Below are 24661 nucleotides of genomic sequence, written 5' to 3' on the forward strand. Positions count from 1 at the left end.
TGAGTTTTTCTTTTGCTTTCATTTTTCTCCAGAAAGTGGAATCAGTAGAATTTGGCATTAAGCTTTCACAAACGCAAGATTCATCACCACTAGTCTCGTTTTTGTTCGCACCTGTTCTAATAGTAATAAAAATACCCATATGTTCAGTGGCAATAATCCAAACAGCAACAGGTGTGATACTGTTTTTTATCAGATATGCTTGGAAAGATATGATATTGCACTTTTCATGGAGTTTTTTTTCTTTATATTGTCTGCTGCTGTAAAGCAAATGCTCCTTAGGTTTAATAAAGACCTCTCTCTGATGTCAAGGACAGGGGTGATTTCTGTGGTAGCGAAAACCAGCACTGTGTTTCACAAAAGCAGATGTGCAAGGTTTGAAAACCAAAATGTGGGAAATCTAGCTCTGACTGACTAGGAATCCTTTGTATTCAGCGTGCAGTATCTTTCCTTTCTCACAGGATTACTTCCATTTTGTTCAATGTGTGTGCTTTGAACATTTGAACTGTTTTCAATTCATTTTATTTATGCTATCAGCAAAGGTTTACACAGGATAATTCTAAAATGTATTTAATTTGTTTCTTTATTATTGCAAATACTATTAAACAAAATACAGCAGTGTAAGGTATGTCTACAGTGTATAAACTAATAGATTTATAATTTCTCATGTATTTGCCCTTTTCATTCATACAGTACAGTACATGCACTGTATCTTCGTATATAAACATATATGAGAATATAATATATAAACCTAAATATCAGTTTTCAAGTTGCCTGCTTGTAAATTATGGAACAAGTAATAGGTTTATTCCATGCTGAAAAAAAAGAAGAGAGAAAACACAATGTTTTGGCCGTGGAGCCTTCTTCAGGTGTGAAGAAGAAGAAGAAGGCTCCACGGCCGAAACGTTGTGTTTTCTCTCTTCTTTTTTTCAGAATGGAATAAACCTATTACTTGTTCCTTTGCAGCCTACGCATGCTGACGCAGCTACCCACCTGAACTGCTTGTAAATTATGTTTGATAAATTCTGGCTACTAGTATTCCAACAGCAGGGATAGTGAAAGTTTTGTTTTGTTCTTCCCAGAGGCTAGTTTTATGATATCATATACTGTAACTGTTTATAGCTTTCATATGCTTTTAGCGATTTTTTTCAAATTAAACAAATCATTAAACTTGTTAAATACTCCAATGATAGAATTAAACAATAAATGATAAAAAAAGCATTTTCAAATTGTACACTATGACTGGCCAGTTTGACACATTAAAAGTTGCGTATGCTTGTACCTAAAATAATGTTACAATCATTAAGGAAATTTTAAGAATCTGGATTTGTTCTCAATTCAAATTCCACGTCTAAGAGTTGTAATAATCAAATGTTTTTCTTTATTTTTTTAAATGAACTACATAAAATATTCTGAGCAAAATAATATATTTTAAATCTCATTATGAAGTGTAGTTTCTTGCCATATTACTGTAACTTCATTTGAGTAAAGCTTTAAACACACTGTACTATAAAGTGTAAAATATAACCATGCGCTCCCTGGTTATAATTAAGTAGAATGTAAGAGGACTGCATATCTAGGAAATTGCTCTAAATTTTTTTTAAATTTATGAAATAGAAGCTTTATTTAAACTCATATGAACCCCCATTTCCAATTCCCTTCTCCAGTGCATGCTCCTCCATTTGCTTGTCTGTTGAAAAGTTCTGTCCAAGACCATTCTGAAACAAATGCACAGAGCCAGTTTCATTGCCTGAATACATTTTCAGGGAATTGTTAGTAAATACAAAGCAGATGTGTGTAGTAGACTGTAAATCTTGTGTTGATTGTTGGACTGGGTACTACTCAGGCTGAATCAATGCTATTCCTTCAGATCCGCAGAAACCTTCACTGCTGGCCAATTGAATGGTCCATCCAACATTGATGTCCAGACTTGTTAACTTTTATAGACTTCAAATGTGTTTTTATGTTATATGTGGAGCTGAAGCTGACAGACCTTTTGCATCTTCATAAAGTAAAACCTTACATTCCGGATGTGTTAGTGATGTGATTGTGTTTAACTAGTGCTGTTTTTGTTAGTTTGCAGAACTGGTAGTTTATAGTTATAAAAAAATACTTAAACTGAAACCATATACTGATAATAAGCAGCTACCTGAGCACTGCATGGATTAGTCTGGGAAGGCCAGAAGTGGGGTCCTTTCTCTTTCTGAGCAGTGGGCTGTGAGGTGGTCTGTCGGTACTAGTCTTAATTCTCCTGTCGTCTTAATATATTGTACCTGTTATCTCCAACATCTGTTATCTAAGAGGCCACACATAGTTGAGAAATGTGAATAAAATATTGTCTTTTCTGCAACGGGAGTGGGATAGAAAAGTGGAAAAATCTGGTGTAGTTCTGAATTTATTTAATTTATCCATCCATTCACTGATACTAAGAGCTGCGAGGCAGCAAATTCAATGTTAATTTAAAAGTTCCAAACTTTGACCACCAGTGTAACCTAGCTTTTATGTTTCCCCTTTCTTTACCATAGTTCCACTTGGCTTTACCCTGGTTTATATTGTATACCGTTGTAAACTGTTTGAAGTGCTATCTGTGAGTAAACATTTTTTAAATTTGTTTAAAGAATAATAACCCCAGAAAGACAGTTTTGTTGTTATCCTGGGCTTGTATGTTGATATAGGGTCTAGTCTTGCCATGGAACTTTTCTCTGTCCAAAAAAAAGCAGTACCGTACTAAATACTAGTTTGCTGTAATCTACTTGTTATCCGTTTTAATTTAAAAGCTGTAGGTAAATCTACATCAGTCTTTGCTTATGAAGAAATTTGGAATATTTGGAACCATGATCTAAACTGAACTGATCAAATTCCCATCTACAGTACGTATCTTTTCATAACATGTTTAAAACCATAAAGGAATAACCTCCAGATCTGTGAAATGGTTTTCCCAACAGTTTACTCTGAATATTATGGTAAGACCTTTGCTGGAGAGACAACAAATTCAGAAACACCACTCAGATCATTAATGACCTAGGGACTGCTGTTAACACCAAGCAAGCAAACATGGAATGACATGTACTGCTGTGCTTAGAATGCAATACATAGATCACCTACAGTGTAACTGTGTACAAACAACAAAACTAAAGAAAAAAGTATTGACTAAATATGTAAATATTTAAACATTCATTTTAATGCTGTATGTGTGTCCAAGTTATTACCCAGGTTTCACATTCCAAAATCGCATAAGGTTTTACCCATTCTGCCTTGAGATGAAAATGCTCACCTTTTTGTATTGATTTTTTAATTCTAGTTCCCAATTTTGAAAAGCAGCTTGAAGTGACTCCTTTCTGCCAAAAATCTTAGTCCAAACTGAGCAGCAAACAACTCTGTAATAATTAAACAAAGCAAGTGACAGTTCATTTTGATGCAGTGGTTTGTCTAAACTGTAAATTGGCTATCACAGGTGAACGGCCTGCATTAATTGATGCCCATACCCCAAGAGAAGAGAAGGCAATCCTTGAACTAATTAGCTTGTCAACACTTATTTCTCCAAAGACAAAGCAATTGGATAATAGAGGCCCATGTGTACCTCAGCAGATGCCATCTTGTTAAAATGACAGCTTAGTTAAGAGACAGAGATTTGGTTTTCACACATACTGTACCAGAGCAAAGCTCACATGACCCCAAATCAGTCAGGTTCGTATGAAGACTGGGGCAAAGTATGATGGAAATTGTTTGCTTACATCCACAAACTGAAATGCGGATATCCAAGACAGCAAGGGTATGCGTTCCATCTCAGAATGCAGATTTGTCTATCATGTTTTGACAATGGAAATAGACTGAGGGTGCATTTTCTCTGTGGGGAAAACTGTGGGCAAACTGCCCACTCCAGAGTAAATAAATTAGATTGCTTTTTGCCAGTAGGGAAGAGTCCTTAGTGAATTAAGTAAGTTTTAGGTCCACCAGGCCTAAAAAAGAGTATTTTGGAAAATAGCTAATTTGCAAGTCTCCAGTAAAATTATTGGATCGCACCAAGATCTAGTTTAATTAAATAAGACTTCAAAGTATATTTATATTCTAAGAACTGTATTTCAACATTTTAATCACTATATTATTGATAAAGCTAGAGGTACTTTAAACTACACTACATATACAATACATTATTTTATATTATTCTGTGTTCTTTACTTCAGACTATGCTTTTGTGCCCTGAATTCATACAGAAGATATTTATGATTTTTTGACTGATAGCTGAGAGGTGCTACAGCTTCTTCAACAATATAGACCCCTGCTACTGTCTGTAATGAAGTCATAATCTAGCCTTTGTTAAACATTCTTCAGGCACAGTGAACATTAGGACTGGAATGTTCAATTTGCAAGTTTGATGCTCAAAACTGCAAATATCACCAAAGAACAACTATTTTTAATATTACAGGAATGCCTTTAAAAAATGAGAATCCTAGGATTCTCTGATTGCAGCTCCATTTTCATCTGCTAGTGCAGTACATTGTAGAAGGCAGTTATCTCATTAATGTGTAGCGGGTGTCATAGAGAAACAGGCTTACACCGTGAAACAGTGTTGAATATTTATTGCTACCATCACTCAGCTAATACCCCAGTCAAAGGTTCTTGCACATTTGCTGACTCTACAGAGGTGTTGCCTTTCTAAAAAGTTCATTGCTATTAATTTGGAAATAAAAAAATGGAGCATACTAAACTCCAGATCCATAAGGGACCTCTATTATCCATAAGGGAACTATTATGTCATGTATTCTTGAAGTCTATATAGAACAAACTATTACAGTCTATATTGTTGAAGAAGCTGTAGGGCCTCTCAGCTTATGTGAGTGCTAATGTGAGTGATGCCACACAATTATTAATGTCTGCTTGTATGAATTCAGGACACAACTGAAGTCTGAACTAATGGACAAAGAAGAATATAAAATATATGAAGAATATGAAATATATTGTGCACTGCTGTACTGTAAAGCATCTTTAGCCTTATCAATCATATACAGTAAAACATTCTAAAATATATAGAAGTATATACAGTAAATATAAATATACTTTGAAGTCTTATTTAATTAAAGACAGCTTACATCTTGTGTCAACATATGTTATGTGCATGCTATGTACTAAAACTGAAAGCTCAACCTCTGGCTACCAGAAAAAATATAATTTAATTTCCTTGATGAGGTATGATAATTAATAATACACGTGGATTACAGCTAAAAAATAATAGCTCCAAAATTGTTTCAGTAATTTCATTTTTTAACAATGCATATTTTACATGAATGGCAATAGATTTTTTAGATATTTCTATTTTTATTGCAGAATATGCATAGCAATTACATCACTTCTTTGTCCGTAGAAATTCACAGCACCACTTTCTTGAACATTTCTTTGTGGAACTCCAGGTCTGGATATTGGAAGATGAGAAGAAGCACATAATTGGAATACCATTAGTTTAGGCTGAGCGTATTGTATGTCTCTATATTCTCTGGGACACTACGGGATAGGACAGAATTACCCTGAAATAGAATAACAAGTGAGAGATGTTGCTTAATTAAAAACCTGAGAAATAATAGCTGGAAAAATAACAGAATATATTGATATTATATATATATATTCCTTTTTATAATTTGTTGGTGATTGTTTTTTTGTTGTTACTGTACTAATATGATAGACTAGTTAATTTTTATTAATAATTTAGCATGTCCAAAACCCTTCACAATAACTCTCCAAAGCAAGTCAATAATGTTGATGGTCATTCACTCTGCAATAGAGAACAATTGAATAATATTAAGAGTTTTATGTGTATGGTCATTAATAATATTAGTTCAGGTGGGTCGCTGCGTCAGCGTTCGTAGGTTGCAAAGGAACAAGTAATAGGTTTATTCCATGCTGAAAAAAAGGAAGAGAGAAAACACAACTGTTCAGCCGTGGAGCCTTCTTGAGGTGTGAGCATTAATAATATTATGTATCTTAGTAAAGGCGTAATGCTTAATTTAAAAGGTAATGTCATTCTGTTTCAGTGAAATTTTAAAAACCTCTCTTATTTCAAGATATCATGGAGAACTCACATACACATAATTCAGATAATGTTCATTATATTCTAGGCACTCTGAAAACAAGAACAAATAATAAAAGACTGAAATGCAAAGCTGAAACAAAATCTGCACACTTATTGAGCTGAGCTTGGCTCCCTTGATCTGTTGGAGCACTATTGATCTCATAAGTGCTGTTTGCATCATCCTGTCAAACATATATACTGATACTGAAGCTAATGTAAATTAAATGCAGTGCATGCAATGTGTGTATATGCAAAAATCGGTTAAATTTTACCATGCTAATGGGAGTTGTAATGTATTTAGGATGGAAGGGGACCTTAATACATTTTGTTTCATTAACTTGCTAGCTGAAGATATTTTTTGTTGTTTCATGAAACTGTGCAGCCATAATAATAAAAAAAACGTTTTTTGTATTTTTTTGCCTCATTTTATGTTTGGCGATGTCTCTAGTGATTAAGCCCTGAACCCACATGAATTAATATGTGGGAGCTCAAAGTAATATAGTACCTGCTCATTAAAATTAAGTGGTGTAGGTGTTTTATCAATTTAAATGATGTAATCTTTGATAACCTATAGTAATGAAATCAGATCCATTAGTTAGAGTTTTTAATATTATCTAGAGTTGTAAGATAATAATATAAATGCATGGCATTCATATATATTTAATTTAATTTTTGTTATGAAGTTTGTGTTTAAAATCAGCGGTGACTTTCCTTAATTGTCTGCAGTGGTAGGTCATGTCCTTAAAAAATGTTTTTGCAATTAATGGGAATCATACGTTTAAATCATCTAAGATTTGAAAATTAACATATTGTAGATTCCTGAATCAGGACACAATAATGTAACACTGTATGTTCATCCACATTGTATGTTACAGGCTAATCTGTTGCAAAACATCAAAATTATTCAAAGACTCTTCCACTTTATTGGGTGAAAAACTGTTTCTGGTTTAGGATGTAGAAATGGATTTGAAATCGGTAAAATCAAAGGCAGAATCCTCTGCCTGTCTGAGCCTGTGTCACGTAACTAGCTGACTGCGACTGAGATTCTATAAGTGGTGGATCCCACCACCAATGTAGGGTGGTTGCTTGTTGGTTCAAAAGCAGCTCCAAGAAATTTCAGAGCACATGTCAGCTTGCAGTGACGCCATTGAAAAATTTGCTGCTTCTTTATTTATTGATAACTCTCCTATAAGGACCCGTGAAGTCTGAAGTGTGTGTCAAAGGATGAATGGTTCCAGCAGGGGGTCATGTCAAAGAAGCATGTCTGCAGGTCCTCATTCTCCCTGTAGAGGTATAGGAATTACTGCTGGAAGGTAAAGTCTCAAGTAAAAATTCCAAATTGGGTGAGTCTATAATAAACAATAAGAGGAAATTCCAAAATCCAAAAAAACGATTCCAAAATAAATTATTTTAAACATTAGCTGCTTAAGGGAACATATAGCCTTATACAGTCATAGTGTAAGCTCAATAGACCGAAGACTCCCTAATGTTGCCCTTAAGAAAAAGGTTTGATATATGCCTTACAGAATAAAACTAAATTAGTGGGAACATGGGTTGGTTAGTGCTCTTTTTAAAAGTAATTACAGGTACAGTATATTGTGCACTGAAACACTATGTGTGTACCTTATGGAAAGCCTGGACTAGTCTTGCATGATAGCAGCAGTCACATTGTTGTCCATTGAGGCTGCAAAATAACAGCCTCTAACTGCACTTGCCCTATAAGGCACTGTGCATTAGCTCAGGAGAAGGTTAATTAGGCTTGAAAACTGCCCCCTCCCACCAACTGTAAAAAAGACAAAGGCCTTCAGGTATGCATCTGAACTCAGTTACCCTACTTGACTCTTTAGAACCTAATTCCTATCCCCTCTTCTACCAACTTTCCTGTTTTAAATTCCAAAAAGCAGCCCTCTCTCACCAACAGGTATACAATGATGCCTGGCAGGGATTAAGGTCTCTGAAGGTCATGACTGCATTGTCCTTTTGTTTTGCATGAGTGCAGTGAATTCTGCCATGTTTTGTAACAATGAAACAAAGACAAATCACCCTGACTTCTTGAACTCTAATAAAAATGGTATAGCATCAAAATATGCAGCAACTGGTGTACACACAAGTGATTGTGCTTCCTCCAAAAATGTGTTGTCCACAAGTACTGCACCTTCATACTTTACAAAACCACAACTGCATTATACTTGCTTTAAGATGAAAACTTGATTGAATGCATCTGTTTTCAACTTTAAGCTCTCCAAAATCCAGGTTTCTTTGGACACGCACCAGTGTGTTCCTGTAGCAGTATTAGTCACTGTGCTCCTAGGCATCTCTGGATTGAATGTGCACCCTTGAGAGCATGTGTCTACCATTGTAAGATAATGAAGGCCAAAATAAAATTAGCGGCTTATCGGCTTTAAGTAGTTATGATGTTATGTTGAAAGCTAAGCCATTTATTTCTTATTTCATGTTAATCTTATTTGCATGTTCATTTTATGCTGTTTTCTTTTTTCAAAGACATTTATAAACTTCCCACATACAGGTAGAACACCTAAATGAGAGGCCTTGAAAGCAATAAGTAGCATGGGGTTCACATTCATTGCAAATCTCATTCAGCTTTTTGAGAGCTGAAATTCAGGAAAAGGCCTTAACACCAGAAGGCACAGGGGTTACCCGGGAGCACAACTGAGAAACACTGTAGTAGGGTAGGAGAGGCGCAGTGGTGCAGTGGTTAGTGATGATTAAGGGCCCTGCATGAATAAAAACCAGCAGACACAGGTGTACTCCAGGACCAGGATCGCGAATCTCTGTCATAGACTATACTGTATATTAAGATGAAGCAAGTCTAAACATGTGATAGAAGATCAGAACAATTACATCTAAAGAGATGCTAAGACTGCGTTCATAAAGGTTTGTGTTATCACATTATAATAATGACGAAATCTTGAATCATTCATCAAAATAAATTAATAATTAAATTAAAGCTGAACTGCCTTTAGTCTATGAGTCCCAAACATGTTCTGAAAACTAGCAACAGGATAAAGCTTTTTTCAAATACTCTGAGGATAAAGGCTGAAAACATTTAACCATTACAACATGGATTGTTACATGGATGTTACATGGATAAGGATGTTAAATCCTAATGATGAAAAATACCTCTTTGAATGTTATTGTTGTGTTTTGCTGAACAGTTACAGAACATTTTTTGCAATTTGTAGTCCAATTAACTAAACCAAGTAATTTCATAGATGCTGTCTGCTCAATCTGGAATATGGGGGTAATGGCTGTAAAAAAAAATATTGATGAAAACAGCAAAACAAGAGGTATAGACAAATATCTGGGGAAAGAAAGTTCAACAAAAATACAAAACTTGCACAAGACAGTTTGAGAAAAACAAACCCTTCTTGAGGCTACTGAGCAGCTAATTGACTAATTGCCCTAATAATTGATAATGAGACATACAGTATGCCTACATTCTCATGCCAATTAACAAATCAATGAAACCATGAACCATAATAAGGTCACGGCAGTCCCTGACTGTTACAATGCAGTCTGCTCAGTTTCTAGATTTGATCATATGCAGTAACAAATGTATGTATGGTTTTGGGCAAGCAGGTAGACCTGACTGTTTTAAATCTGTAGGGCTCAGAAGGAATTAATTGCATTTAATCAGAGTGGATTATTTACCTCTAGAGTAGTCTCTCCAAACTGGATGTGAAACCAAGTGTAGGCTGGCTTCTTGACTGCCGTGTCTTGACCAAAACTCCACTATCCACTGGTGAAAAGACTAAGAGCAGTAGTAACATGCCTCCAAGGTGTATGCATGCTATAGACAGCATGAATTGCTAAACAGGGTTCAATACTTGTCACATTTCTGGACTCTGTGCAGGTGAGGATCCCAAACTATTGATTCCATCTAGAAATGTAACCGAGAGAATCACTGTCTCACATCTTTTTTAGTTTGTTCTTCTAGCTTTCCCCCCTTTCTGTGCTCACAATCCGGTTGCTCTGCTTCTGCAGGCTGCGCGGGAGGAGTCGCCTCTCAATTATCTCTCTCTGTAGCCCTGTCCCTGTTGCTGGTAATCAGGTACAAAATCTATCGAGGCAGCGGGAACCTTCGAGAGCAAATCAATCATGTCAGTGTCGTCCAGTGGCACCTCGCCGAGAGAGCGCCTCTGGGTAATTCCATGTTTCTGCTTCTTTCAGCTCTTCATGAATTCCCCACAGACCTTTTCTCACACAAGGAAAGAAGAGAAGGAGCCATTGCGCTGCATGTCTTTTGTGTAAGTGTTCAGGCATTTCCTTAACAAGTGCACTCTGGATTAGGAGCTCTGACTTAAAAAGAAGACACATCTCAATCTAAATGGTGATCCTTACTTACATTTCTTATGATTTTATATTAAATGTAAATAACATTATATATAATGACCATAAAAAGAAACATCACTTATAAGAGCAATAAATTCACAAAGTTATCAGGAAAGTGACAGTATTTTTGTAGCCAGTGCACTGACATTTTATTGCACAGTTGAGACAGGCAACACTGATCAATATTTTTCATCAACCGGGTTTTATAAACAGGTGGTCTACTTCTGAAAGTTACAGAGTAGTACTGTATGTAGCTACAATTTAAAGGTTGTACATATGCAATGTGTACTTTTCACCAGATTTCAGATTCTATCTCGTAGGATTCTGTCCCATTTCCTTTTACACCCTGGAAAAGTACATGTTCACTGGTCTCTGAACTGTAGATTCCACAGTGTGATCTAGTTTTTAAACAACATACAGTACTTGCAGAAATAGAATGATGTTTTTTTGATGTTCAGTATAAATGAAACACACAAATTGTTTTTTTTATTTTATTTATTTAGTTCAGTTTTAGACATTTGGATTTAGTAATGATAAAACTTAAAAAATCAGTCATATAAATTTAGTCAATTTTGTGGTAAACCGAGGGTCCTTTCCTTAAGCAAAACTGTCTTGATTTTTAATGGGTTGTTTTTCTCTGCAGTACAAAAAAATATCGTCTCTGGCAAGTACCCATATTTAAACAAATTCAACCCAAGTCTAAACAAAATGATAAGTACAGAAAAGCATCTGTTGCTGGATAGAAAGATCTCCGTTAACTGCTCTACTATTAGAATCTTGTCAACACTGTTGGAAGTTTATTTATTGCAGCCCATAAATATGCTAAAATTAAAACCAGATTTACATATATAGGATTTACAGTGTTTGGGTATCTTGTGTGAAGCAGCACTATGATAAAATATGCTGTATCTGGATCACTTCCAATAACTGGCTTGTACAAAGCATTCTAGTAATAATTACTTGGAAGAGAATACCAGGAAATGTAAGCTGTATTGCATTTGTACTGTATTGTATTTGTACAGTATTAAAAAATTAAGTATGGAAGGAACAACACTGTGGTGAATTGGGAAAAGCCTCCAACTTAATCCTTATCTTTTTTTCTTATTTTTTTAGTAATGTGCCATTGAAAAACTGGTAGGAAAGTTCATGAAGCTGCTTCATAATGGACTCTTTAATGTAGTTCTGCTCCACATGTTGGTAGCAGCTCATGGGCAGTTTTGTTCTATGTCTGGATACTGCACATCTACAATTAAGAGGCAGCAAGGTATTTAACCAGCTTCCTAGAATTTTTCCATCAAGGACAATGAATACCACATGAAATTTTTAGGTTCAAGAAAATTTTCATCAAGGTCCTTTATAAAAAAATGAATCCCCAAATTAAAGCAGAAGTAAACTAAGGTACTAGAGAAGACCTCTTCTTGGACTGGTAACCAACAGCAGTGTTTCTTCTACCTACTGTATATGTGTAGCATCAAGCAGGCCAGGTCGTTCCCCCTTGTTGAACACATTAGCCCTCTCCTCTTGTCATCCAGGCTGTCAGAACAGAAAGCAAATGAGGGGGAGACTGGAGGGTCCTGCTGGCATCTGACATTCATTTATTAGGTTCTGTCCTAAAAGAAATAATTCCACTGCAGGCAACACTCAGAGGCCTCTAGTACTCACACACAAACTCACGCACCCCTACTCACACCCACCTACAGAGGTCAAGCAGACTGTGACGTGTGAGTCATTTCCACTCTGGCCTTGTAGTTTGGAGAGTCACTGAATCTTAACTAGCATGTAAGTATGACAAGCTGTGCACTCAATGAATTATACCCATAGTCAACCAATTATTGAGCTTAATTCTTGTAAAAGTGTGAACAGCCCATTTTTACTTTAATCAATAATGAATTATAAGGCTTATTAGCTTAAACAACTCTTTGTTCTAGCAGTCAACCACACTCTCATCTCCATAGGCGTTAACTTGCAATTTAGCACTTAAGGAGTAGATCATCAAAGTCTCTTGACATAAACCATTTAGAAAAAGATATCCAAATGGGAATCCTGACTCCATATTCAATGTTGATACATATCTAATTAAAGCATGTTACTCAACAGCTCTGCCTATACATCAGTATAACATAGTTTTATAACACACAAGTAAATGTTTTGTTTTCTCTTTGTTATGTAATGGTTTTGTAATGCAGTATTCCACATTAAGCTATAAATATGAATAAATGTCATATGCAGTGTAGCTGCCTGAATATGTAATGCAATGAAAATAATTAAGATCTTTATCATCCATCCATTTCTAACCACTTCATCCAATTCAGGGTCGAGGAGGAGTTGAAGCCTATCCCAGCAGACAACGGGCAGAAAGCAGGGTACACCTTGTACAGGAGGCCAGTCCGTCTCAGGGGACACACAGACACAGACATCTGGGGCCAATCACACAAACTGGGGCAAATTTCCCAGTATGTCTTTAGACTGTGGGAGTAAATCAGAGCACCCAGAGGAAACCCACACGAACACTGGGAACATACTGTACAAACTCTACACAGACAGCATCCCAGGTCTACAATTGAACCAGGGGTCCCAGGACTGCACCCTCCACCCTACAGGACTCCTCTTTTAGGAAAAACGGCAACAGGCTGGACTTTGGTGTGTGGTTACACAAGTAAAATACTGCAATTACCATTAGAATATAATATTTTCTTCCACAGCAAAGCTTCCTTTCATCAAAAATAATAGTTTAATTACTATTTTTCTATCAAATAGCAAAACTTTCAGGTTAGTTTTTAATGGGAAGTGTAACTCTCTACACATGCACAAAAAGTGTGCATTGAAAAAGTGGGTCACATGTACAGCTCCTGATACATTTTTGGGTAATTCTGTTATCTCTGTTTAGTTTTCTTTTTGTCAGCATCTATATTTTAAATGTTGGTCAGGTTTCCTCTCATCTTGATATTAATTTTCAGTATAATGCTGGTGGCATTCAGCTTTATTTCAAGAATGACTATGGGTCCGACACACATTTAGATATCTTTATTCTTGCAAACTATTTATCATTTGGAGACCATTTGGATGCCACAATATTTATAGTTTAATGGTGACAAAACAGAGGAGATCCAAAATCATGACTTTAGTATGATCATCTGTGATCTGGAGATTAGGTGAGATAGCAGTAAACTATATTGCAATTTGCCTTACATGACCTATGTATTGTTCTTTCTTTGTTTTCTGAATTTTAAAGTGTTTTGGGTTGTTTTGACTTGAAAGGTTCTATGTAAAATAAATTGGATTATTATTTTCACTTCATCTAGGTTTTAACTGAATGCGGAATTAACAAACACAATAAAAGTAACTACTTTTTAAAACAAAACTGTTTTCAATTCTCGTTTATTTAAGATAATTCGATATTAATAAGTAAATTTGAATTCAAGGATGTTTTAAGATGTGATTTTTTGCTGATGTGTAATACAGAGTGGGTCATATTGTGCCAAGCAACTTGGATTTAAAGGGCACTTGAAGAAGTGAAATCGCCTGTGCTTAGGGTGGAGGAGACATATGCTTACTTGTTTTAAAGAAGCACCAGATGGCGCATTTGTTTTTTAAATCCTTCTGAAACATGTCCGAATAGAAACATACAAATATGTAACAGCTGTGGCTAAAGTCCCTTCCTCTTTCAGGGTATTATTGTATAACTTCATTGTCCGTGTGAGTGTCAGTGGTGATCAGATGATCAGATGCACATGCTCATGTGATTCTTGACAACACTTAAAAGGATGGTCCAAAACCTCACATAGCAGTGTGTCAGCCTCATGTGACAATGACTAAAATCAGCTACAGATCCTGAGAGATTAAAAGTAATGGTATATAAAATGTCTCATTGTGGTTTCTGGCGTGCAAGGTGCCATAAGGTGAACAGTGCAAGGTGGCAATAAGCTTAGTAACAGAAGACTTTAAATAATCATTTTATGAGCCTGGTACAGTAGCTAATACAAAAATGTCAATGATATTTTTTAATGTCTAATGTATGATTGCCAGCACAAACCAGTAGCCAACTGTAATTCTGGTCTGCTGAAGATAATGCAGATGAAATGTTAATACTATATTGTCATTGCATTTCCATGGGCTGAATGTTTTATCTTCAAAATTCAGTAGCAATATTCACATTATAATACTGGATGATCCTAAGTCTGAAATGTTGGTATAGACCACAAAGAATTTATTTATATTGAGATTTATGTCTTTTTCCTCATCTCCATCATCCACAAAAGCATAAAAAGTCAACATCCATTCCAGATGCTCATTTCATTCTACACGTTGGTATAACTTGGTTGTACAATGGAAGAACGTGTATTTCTGAATTCCCACTATTCTGTCTGTTACTTTTAAATTGGCATTTCGTAATTAGAGGTAAGTATTACTTCATAGATGGTAAACATTTACTCTCCATGTGACATCACCTTTCAATGATCTTACTTATTCAGAGAGGCTTTCAGAGTGACTTTGTGTTTATTCAGTTCAAAGCTTGTTATATAACAACAGAGGCCCAAATTATCCTTGGACTTGATTCATGCATTCCCCCAGCTCTCACCAACTGACAAATCTCTTTTTAATTTCTACATTCATTTACAGATTGCTGCTTATCACATATCCCTCTGGAAGAGATTTCTATCTCTTTATCCCCCTTTTGCCCTCTCCCTGCTTTCAGTTCTTAGCTGTTCTGTTTTGAGGTTTCCTAACCTCACCCTCTCCCTCTTGTCTTTACTCTCCCCCTATCTCCTGTGCACAAATCAAGATGGCTTCACTCTCAAAACTTTGCTTTATGTTTTTTTTCTTATTTTTAAGAAACTGACTTTTTAGTGTGGAATTTGTTCCTTTGTTATGTAATTGTCACATTTCGTGTCTATGGGGTGTAGTGTGGTGAAGTCCTTTTTACAAATTAGTCCATGTAATGTTTTATCAGTCATGTGTTGCAACATAAATTAAAATTAATACATGTATTAGATATTTATTAGATAATACTGAGTCAAATCCTTCTGAGACTCATTTAATGTATTTTAAAGAAAAGGACACGACACTGTTATACTTGTTAAGCATTTTTGTATCTGAAATGAAATGTACAATATACAATCTATATATATACTGTATATATTGACAGGCATAAAAAAATACTAAAATTGTTTTTAGCATTTTTATTTTCTTTCAGTCTGTAATTCAGTGTGTAACATTTTCTAGTGGAACTTTGATCTAGTAATCATTAACCATTGCTGTAATAAGATCTTGAAGCTCAATCATGTTAAATACATTTCACAACTTTATAGAAATATTTATACAGTATATCTAAAATATATCACAAGTTTATAGATATGTGTATATATCTAAAATTATTCTAGTTTACTAAATATAGTAAACTTATAAATATAGTATATAACTACTGTATACAATATAGTATACAGTATAATATATAGTATATAAATATATAGTATAGTATATACATGTAGTAAACTATAAATACATTTTTTTCTGATTTTCTAGGTGTATAGAAGACATTCAGAATACACTATTCATGGCTGAAATACAGTCATTGGTTAATGTTATGGTTAAATTACCAAATACTTTGTTATAAGAAATATTGTTCATTCTGTCCTTTAGTGAGCAATTTCTGTTTTCTATTTTAGCTGTTCATTATTCATCAGAGATTACTAGTGATGGCTGATTAAGCCCATGACCTTTATATAAGAGAAAAAAAGATAAAGTAATCTTGATACATTCAACCGTCTAACAATAGCAGGAGGAAAAGAAAAACAAGAAAATAGTTCTCGATTTTGAAATGCTCATTATAAGGTGAATACAGCTTCTTCGAGATACATGAAAGACTGTTTAAATACACATTGATCACGCCTTAGCTTTTAGGCTAATTGTAGATTACTGGAAGATAATATGAATAATGTTGCAGCAAGAGGGGCAGACAGCTGGGTTCTGACGGCACTCTATTTAAAAAGCCATTTTTATTTCTAAGATATTTTAATATTTTATTTTAGTACAGTGTATGTTTCATACAGCTGTTACATTAAAATGCTTTTATGTTGTGTTAAACTATTTGGAAATGGACAGTATGAAAGGGGCTTTTCTAACAGGGATGTGATTCTCAGGCATGACTCATGGTTCTGTGCAATTCTCTTTCAGGCAATGTACATGTTCTATGCCCTGGCTCTCGTTTGTGATGACTACTTTGTGCCCTCTCTGGATAAAATTTGTGAAGTAAGTCCTGTCCCTTTATTATATCATCCGGAAACATGCAAATGCTTTCATTTTCATTTTCAACATGTACTGCACCGCTCATGCCAGGTGAAAACAGCGGAGCTCCAAGCACCAGTGAGCTCAAGCCTCTTAACCATTGCTGTAATCTTGAAGCTCAATCACATTAGATAAATGTCACAACTTTATAGGAATATTTATATCTAATCTAAAAATATATTTTTCTGATTTTCTAGGTGTACTGTATAAGCTGAAGAAATTCAGAATATACTATTTGTGGCTGAAAAACAGTCATTGATTAATGTTTGTTGTTTAGCTTAGCTAAATTTATACCACTCTTGATCCAAGCTTTAGGATACATTCATCCAAAATTGTCGAATTAGGCTTGTGATTTTTTTCCCTTGCTTGTCTGCAGTACATTGATTTACATTTGGACTTTCTAAGCGCAATGAAGGCTTGTCTCTGACATGTTGACTTCCGAATGATTGACTCAGAGGTCAATATTTGTAAATTTCCAGTCGTGGCAGGATGCAGTTACAGAGCATTCCCATGCTACCCAAATAAGCATATTTTCTGACTTGAATTTCTTTGCAGTCTCTTGAAAGACTTGAAAGAGTGTGCACATTTCTAAGCACATTGTGAAACCACTGAATTAATTGTTTTATGATAACGCTCAGTAGTATATCATACCATTTGAAATACATAATTAATATAAATCCCCTCTCTAATGAAGTGTAGTCATAATTAAGATTTCATGGTTTTGTATTCTTTTTTCTCTCCAGCGCTTGCACCTCAGCGAAGATGTCGCTGGAGCCACCTTCATGGCAGCAGGCAGTTCAGCACCCGAGCTCTTTACTTCAGTCATTGGTGAATTACCCACTTTTTTAATTGACATCAGTCTTCACCTAGAGATTTTTCACATTATGTACACCTGATATTTGTACTTTGAACCACAATGCAAGGAAAGTACCACACTGAGCTCACTGAAACTGAGGTTTCTGAATATCATGTTTCCCAAAGGTAACGGTCTAACGGTTCTTGCACTGCTCTTTAACATCTCCGTAACCAGTGTCAGAGGATATCATCTCATGTGAATAATATACCTTCTAACAGGAATGTTATCCTAGGATACCCCACCCACTCAAACTTCATGGAAAACATATTTTTCCTGGCAGAAGTTCAAGGACAACAGCTTTCTTTTAATTTGGATCGCCCATCCCTCCCCACACACATACACCCTCTCCCGTTCTGTCATTTGGAAATGTGAGGCAGATGTCTGGGTATACATCTTCCCACTCATGAAGAATTTAATGAAAGGGGCTTACTTGTGGACTAATGTTTTCAGCAAGCTTTCCCCAAGTAAACCAAACAGACTTCCCAATAAATCTGAATGTCCCTTTGGTATTTTTTTCCTTTTCTATATCTTAAACATTTCAACAGGATTTTCTGGCTAGTCTGCTCTGGGAAAGGATACTTTCCCCCAGAAGAATTTTAATTGGATAGGAGGAAATTAGCTTCATCCACCCATAGCAGGGAAAATTACCATCTTTTAGAATGATCACAGGTTGAAGGCAAAGCTATCTCATCGTCGCAATTAAGGAGGGTTATTTTTAATGAAAGTTTACTATACAATATGTTTCCTGTGCATTTCTGAGATGACAGTCTTCCTGAGATCACCAGGGTAATAAAAAAAATTAATACTTGTTAAGTGGTGGAACATCCAGGAAAGATTTTCTTTTATACTGGTAATGCAGTTATTAAAGGTTTCTTAAATAGTGGCATTATTTTACTATAGAAGGAGGTCTATAGAATACAAATTAACATTTTATATGGTCTATACTGACAATATGGGTTCAAGTTAGGAGCTATCAGCTGCAATGGAACAAGCAGAGGTTAGTTCCACACTGAAAAGAGGAAAGAAAAAAAATGGAAATACAATGTTTCAGCTACAGAACTTCACACCTTGATCCACACGTCTGAAGAAGGCTCCACAACTTTGGTTTCAAAGTTGGCTTCCTCACCAAGATTATGTTTTTCTTCTTTCTTTCCACTTTAAACTAGCCACTACTTGCTTCATACCAGAAAGACAGCAGATAAATTCTGTTGTTGAGAAAGTGAGAAGAAGAAACAGCTATGGAGCTATGGATCTTAGAGATAATTCAAAGTGCTATGAATGATCTCCATTGGCCAGACCACGAGAGCTATAGGACGTTCTGCTTTTTATCTCTTCTGTGCTCTCCTTCTCAGTTGAACTAATGATTTAATCAACTGAATTTTTTTGTTAGGTCTTTACCAATTAAGGACTTTAAAAACCTAGAAATCCTGCAAGACTGTGAATCTCCAGAACTGAATTTGGCCACCACAGGGTTATAGAGTCAACTATTCCTATGGCTGTAAAAAACTTCAGTGTGGCTGCAGTTGACATATGTTTGGTGAAATTGAATATAGTGCAATAATTATCCATTGCTGTTCTCAATTAACAAATATTAGATTGTGACCATTCCTTGATCTTGTCATGCTCAATTGGTATTACTAAGGCATTATTGATTTTATACTGGGGAACATTCACTGGGGAAGCCGGAGTACACTGGGGATTTCAGTCAATGAAATCAATAATGGTAGTTTAAGTATTCAAAGCAGAGGCCATTACAACATTAAACTGTTATTTTGATTTCCACACAAACAAGCATCAGATTCATACCCAGCAGTAGTCTTTATTTTTATTGGCTTTGATGTATTTGCTCTCTGATATACAGTACGGTACTCAGTGTTAGTATTGCTGATCTTCCTGTTTATGTGAAATCTAATAATAGCATATAAAAAGTACAGAGTGGTGGGGTGGCTCTTACTATACAGTGGTCTCACAGACCTCTGGATTGTGTTATAGGCCAGGGTGCTTGTCATGAGTTGAGTTTGCATGTCCTCCCTGTGTTTGTGAGGGTTTTTGTGTTCATGTGCCAGTGCTCCATTTGTGCTTCCCACCTCATTACTCTGCATATTCAGGAGTGACTCTGGTGTCTCTCTGGTTTGCACTCAGATTCACGAATAGGATACATACGGTACAATATACAGTATCTAAAAACTACAGAATAAAAAATGCTCAACTGCCTTGTTTTGAAGCATCCTAGGTCAGAGTTAAGACATGATGTTAATAAAAATTGAGACCTTATGCAATAAAAAAATTGGTAAATATGCTTAAGCATCCGAGACAAAAATGTTGCAGTTTAATGTAGCTTTATTTGTTTCTGTTTTTCAGGTGTATTTATCACCAAGGGAGATGTGGGTGTTGGAACCATTGTGGGATCAGCAGTTTTTAATATCCTCTGTATAATTGGAGTCTGTGGGGTATTTGCTGGACAGGTAGTATTAGTCTTTTCCTAAATCGTAGCACTTTCTGCATGCCTGCAATAAGAGAAAAGGAAAAAGAAGATTAGCTTTAATGATTTCAATGTAGCACAGACCTCTTTGAGTTTTGAAATAATTTCTTCAGAAGCAATTTTTTTTTCTAGAGCACAGATACAAAAGGGAACATCTTAAGTTCATGTAGCTTTCATTTGTAGTATTTCCTAATGCTAATGTAGCTTCTTCCAAAAAGTCATGTATTTTAAGACTTTAAAGGCACTATTTGACCTTGTTTTGTTTCTCTATATTTTCTCATCCTTCACTCAGTAACCCAGTAACTACAACTTAATCACTTATATGCAGTGATCAAAACATAAATTGTTCCTCAAAATTGTTTTCAAAGTTCCAGATGAAGATGACAATGAATCAATTATATAAGTACTGTAGATTTTCCATCATACATATTTTTTGCTATGTACTGGTATCGATTTGAATCGGAGTAATCTCTCCTGAGACATATGTTTTTACATTTGTATTGCATTTAATTTTTCATAAAAGCCACAACTTTGTGATACAATTATAGTTACACAAACTATACTAGTAGAACACCTTTTTCCAGCTGTTGAAATCCACAATTTTATGAATTGTAATGACTGAAACTGAAATAAAGACAAATCGTTTATTCTGCTGTTTTCTGCAGTAACAGTGAATGGTGAGACATACAAAATAAGACACTCCAGTCATATTTCTTTCTTCTTTTTGTAACAGATTTTGGCATCCCCCTTGCCACATTTCAAAAGGGCCCTTAGAGTCCTGCACTGTAAAGCTGAGCTCTGCAGAAATTGGCTGTTTCTTTTTTGTTTTTCTTTTCTTGTGCTGGCTCAGCTAAAGCTTGTGATGTTTGATATCTGCAGCCAGTCTCTGTGACAATGTGGCACTAACAATAGACATCACAAGAGTCTTTATGAGGAAAGTGACCCAGCAGGACACACATAATATGGTCTGACAGCTCTTAAACAGTTATTATATTCTAGCCTTAGCTCAGATGCCATAGCTTTTCTGTACTTTCTTTTAAATTTCTGAGGCATTAAAACTGACTTTCTCCCTTTTCTGTTTTCACCTCATATTCTGGTGAATCTAATGATTACACTGTAAGCAGATGTACTGTATAGTATGGAACACCCTTTTGCAGCCTTTTGTCAGTGCCATGTTAAGAAGGCAGACATGGTAAAACAGAAAAGGCTTAGAAAATCATAGTGTGAGGATTACAGTACATCCCATACGGTAATGAGTTTTTCAGTAATGAATTTTATTTCTGCTCAGTTGGAACAATGCACAGTTAACATAAGAATTACAAAATGCAAATAGGGCTTTTATAGCTCAGATATCCTTCCTCAGTCTCTCTAACTCTACTCTCAAACTGTCACCTGCATGAGAAATCATCTCTTTTTTATTTTTGAAATTAATTAAACTCTACTCTTAATATACAAACAAAAGAACACCCTGAAAACATTACAAATTTCACACAGCAGTAGTAAATGTAAATGTATATGGAATTTGTGGTTTATCGGGCTGACTGTTGGTTAGAAGAGAAGTAAAGTATATTAAGGCATATGACTAGGCCTGGTGGTAAAACTTGAAACACTACACAAACTTTTACACAGATATAAAACATCTTATACATCGTATAAACTGTATACACTTTGCATCTGTTTGCAGTATAAAAAAATGCTTTTTTAAAACACTGATAGAATATATCTAAAAGCTAAAAGCTGTAGAACAGTAATAAAAAACAACTTACTGTATAACTAAGAAGAGGGAAAACATTTGGTAAGTGCTTAAAAAATGACAAGCAATACTTAGCACATGATAATACTTATATAACAATTTCATATATGTAAGAGCTACATACTAAGGTTAAAGTGTGATAATGTAAGTGGAACAAATGACAATATTTGAAAAATGTGCTATCAATCATGATAGTAACTTCAAAAAGATTATGCAACAGGAATATTGTTTGTATAAGAGGAAGGAAACAACTTAGAAATGTGAAAGGTTTCCTGAGCCTCATGACTGATTTGGATTTGACAGAATTTGCATTATCTATATGGCATTCTCAAAGGCTACTGTAGGCAATGCACTGGATGGCTGTCAAAAATGAGAGATGTTTTGTTACTCTGACAAGGTCACCACTGTGGATTAAATATGTTTTTCATTCTGTGATCATTCTAACACTTTGCAACAATAGCTGGACAACAAGTAGACATTTCTCTACAGGGCATTCTCTGTATCTGGCTGGGTGATGACCTCTGTCTGGAATAAAAAACATGTTATTGTGCTGTGAAGGCAAACTAATGGTTGAGCCACATCGGCTTGAGAAATTGTTTTGCACTGATGTCAGTAAAAACCAAAACCTGTCATACACTATTCAAAATAGAATAATTGCCTTCAAATTATCAACAACATCACCTAGTCAGTATGGAAAAAATGTTCTCAATATAGGATGTATGACTGTGGCATGTATTTCTCTATAAATCTATTTAATTATGAGTAACATGTTTCAGTAGAACTTTCTGAATTTGGTATATTTCTTTGAATTGCTAACACTTTGGGATTTTGATGGTGATTTAAAATGTTATTTGAATGGTTTAACTCCATTATTTTAGAATCAATTGTGATATTCAGATGAGATATTGAAATTATTTACATTATTTACATTAAAGGCTATATTGAAAAGACCATTATTTTAAGTACGATTTATTTAAGTGACTATTTAAGTATTTGAGGTCCACATATATGATACAGCACATTATGTTAAGCCTGATTTTCAGCAGAGACAAAAATACTGAATCAGCAGGTCTCAGAAGAACTAGACTAGACTCATGAAACAGGCCCTCAAGACAAACTACAGCTAAACCATTCAGAACCTTATATGTTAGCATGAGAACATTAATTTAACAACTGATATATGTCACAGTGCCTTTGACATATATTCATACTACTGATTTAAGAGCAATGAAAAACATAATAGAATTAGTTTCAAATTGGATATTTAGTTTTGCAGAACCACTTAGAAAACTGTTATTCTGGAATAAGCATAATCATAAGAATAAGAATAAGAATAGCATTTTAAAAAGCAAGCTCATATTTGTCACAATTGATCAAATGAATTCCAGAAAACTCGAGGGTCACATTTATTCACACCTCTAAGTAAGCTGCAACAACATGGTGATGTTTGGAAGTGCAATGTACAGTAAGCTTACAAAACGTCTGTACATGGTTTGACACTTTCAAGGACTTAATTCATTAAAAGCCAAGGTCCAGAGACCTCTAACCACTCTGGAAACCCTTCTCTGGATTTAAAGAGATGCTTTAAAATTTTGATATGCCATCTGCCCCTGAATTGTGTGGTAATCTAGCAATCCTCTTCTCTCCCAGAAACCCTTCTCCTGTAAGTAAATTTGGGTTTCAGCCAAATTGCAATCTAAAAGTAACATTGCAGAAGAAATATGTTTTTATGGTCTCTGAATTCTGAAATTATTCAATGAGTAATGCAAGTGCATTCAAAAAACAATTCTTAGTCATAACCGTTATGTGTAGGAGTAGCCTGTTGAAACCTGTTTTTCTGGGAAGGCAACAGAATAATCTGTGGTATAGAAAAGCACTCAGTAACTGTGTGTGCCCTCTTATCTAATTTGTAAACTGACTTATGTCCACTGGCTTCCATCTATGAAAATTGCTGTGCCTCCTAGGCATTAAAGGCACATCAAGTGAGAAAGTGTTTTTCAGCCTGTCCTTTATCTTTCAAGCACTGTTGTACTTTTCAGCAAGTTTTTAAAGATGATTTGAGAAGGCTTAAATAAAACACTTTAAATTACATTTTTTATATGCAGCTTGGGCATCACCTGAGCTAGTTTTAAGAATGTGTGTTCACATTTTATTTTTTAAAGATATACAGTATAACTTTGTTTTGTTAACAAAAGATCATGGGGATGAAGTGTACTGTTAGCTGTTCAGAAAGCACTAGCATTAACAGCCAGAGTTATCCTTCTAAGCTCTAATATCTAGAATATTCCCTGTTTTACTTACCAGGACCCAAATTAAAATGAGACTAAACAATTCTGCCCAATTACAAGGGGTTATATATATTTCCTAACTAAATTCCTGCTGACATTTAAGCTTAAGATCTTTTGTGCTACTACTAAAACTAAACTTTCTAGTCCATCGCCCTAACCGAGTGGTTAGGGCGATGGACTAGAAAGCCGTCGGGGTCTCCCCGCGAAGCTTCGAGTCCTGCCACCTACGGTGTCGTTGTGTGCCTGCGCAACAAAGGAAAAGCACCCGTTTTGCTTTTCGGAGGGAGCGGTAGCTCTGTGGCTAAGGATCTGTGCCTGTGCCTGGAAGGTTGCCTGTTCAAATCCCGCAGCTGGCAGAGGAATCCTACTCTGTTGGGCCCCTGAGCAAGGCCCTTAACCCCAACTGCTCCAGGGGTGCCGTACAATGGCTGACCCTGTGCTCTGACCCCAAGCTTCTCTCCTTGTCTGTGTCTCATGGAGAAAAGCTGGAGTATGTGAAAAGATGAATTCCTAATGCAAGAAATTGTATAGGGCTAATAAAGAAACATTATCATCATTATTAACATTATCATTAAATAGGTAA

The 24661-nt window shown here is 35.4% G+C and overlaps 1 protein-coding gene across 1 annotated transcript in view; it reads left to right on the top strand.

Moving 5' to 3' along the window:
- Nucleotides 1-24661, top strand: part of slc24a3 (solute carrier family 24 member 3) — a 105954-nt gene that overhangs the window by 59883 nt on the left and 21410 nt on the right. Inside the window, exons 3-6 of the mRNA XM_088934389.1 lie at nucleotides 10253-10329; nucleotides 16589-16663; nucleotides 17443-17527; nucleotides 19917-20020. Of these exons, the coding sequence (XP_088790515.1) occupies nucleotides 10253-10329; nucleotides 16589-16663; nucleotides 17443-17527; nucleotides 19917-20020 (341 nt within the window). The remainder of the gene's footprint in view (nucleotides 1-10252; nucleotides 10330-16588; nucleotides 16664-17442; nucleotides 17528-19916; nucleotides 20021-24661) is intronic.

Source organism: Atractosteus spatula, chromosome 15 (assembly GCF_055471065.1).
Source record: "Atractosteus spatula isolate fAtrSpa1 chromosome 15, fAtrSpa1.hap1, whole genome shotgun sequence".
NCBI classification, from domain to species: domain Eukaryota; kingdom Metazoa; phylum Chordata; class Actinopteri; order Semionotiformes; family Lepisosteidae; genus Atractosteus; species Atractosteus spatula.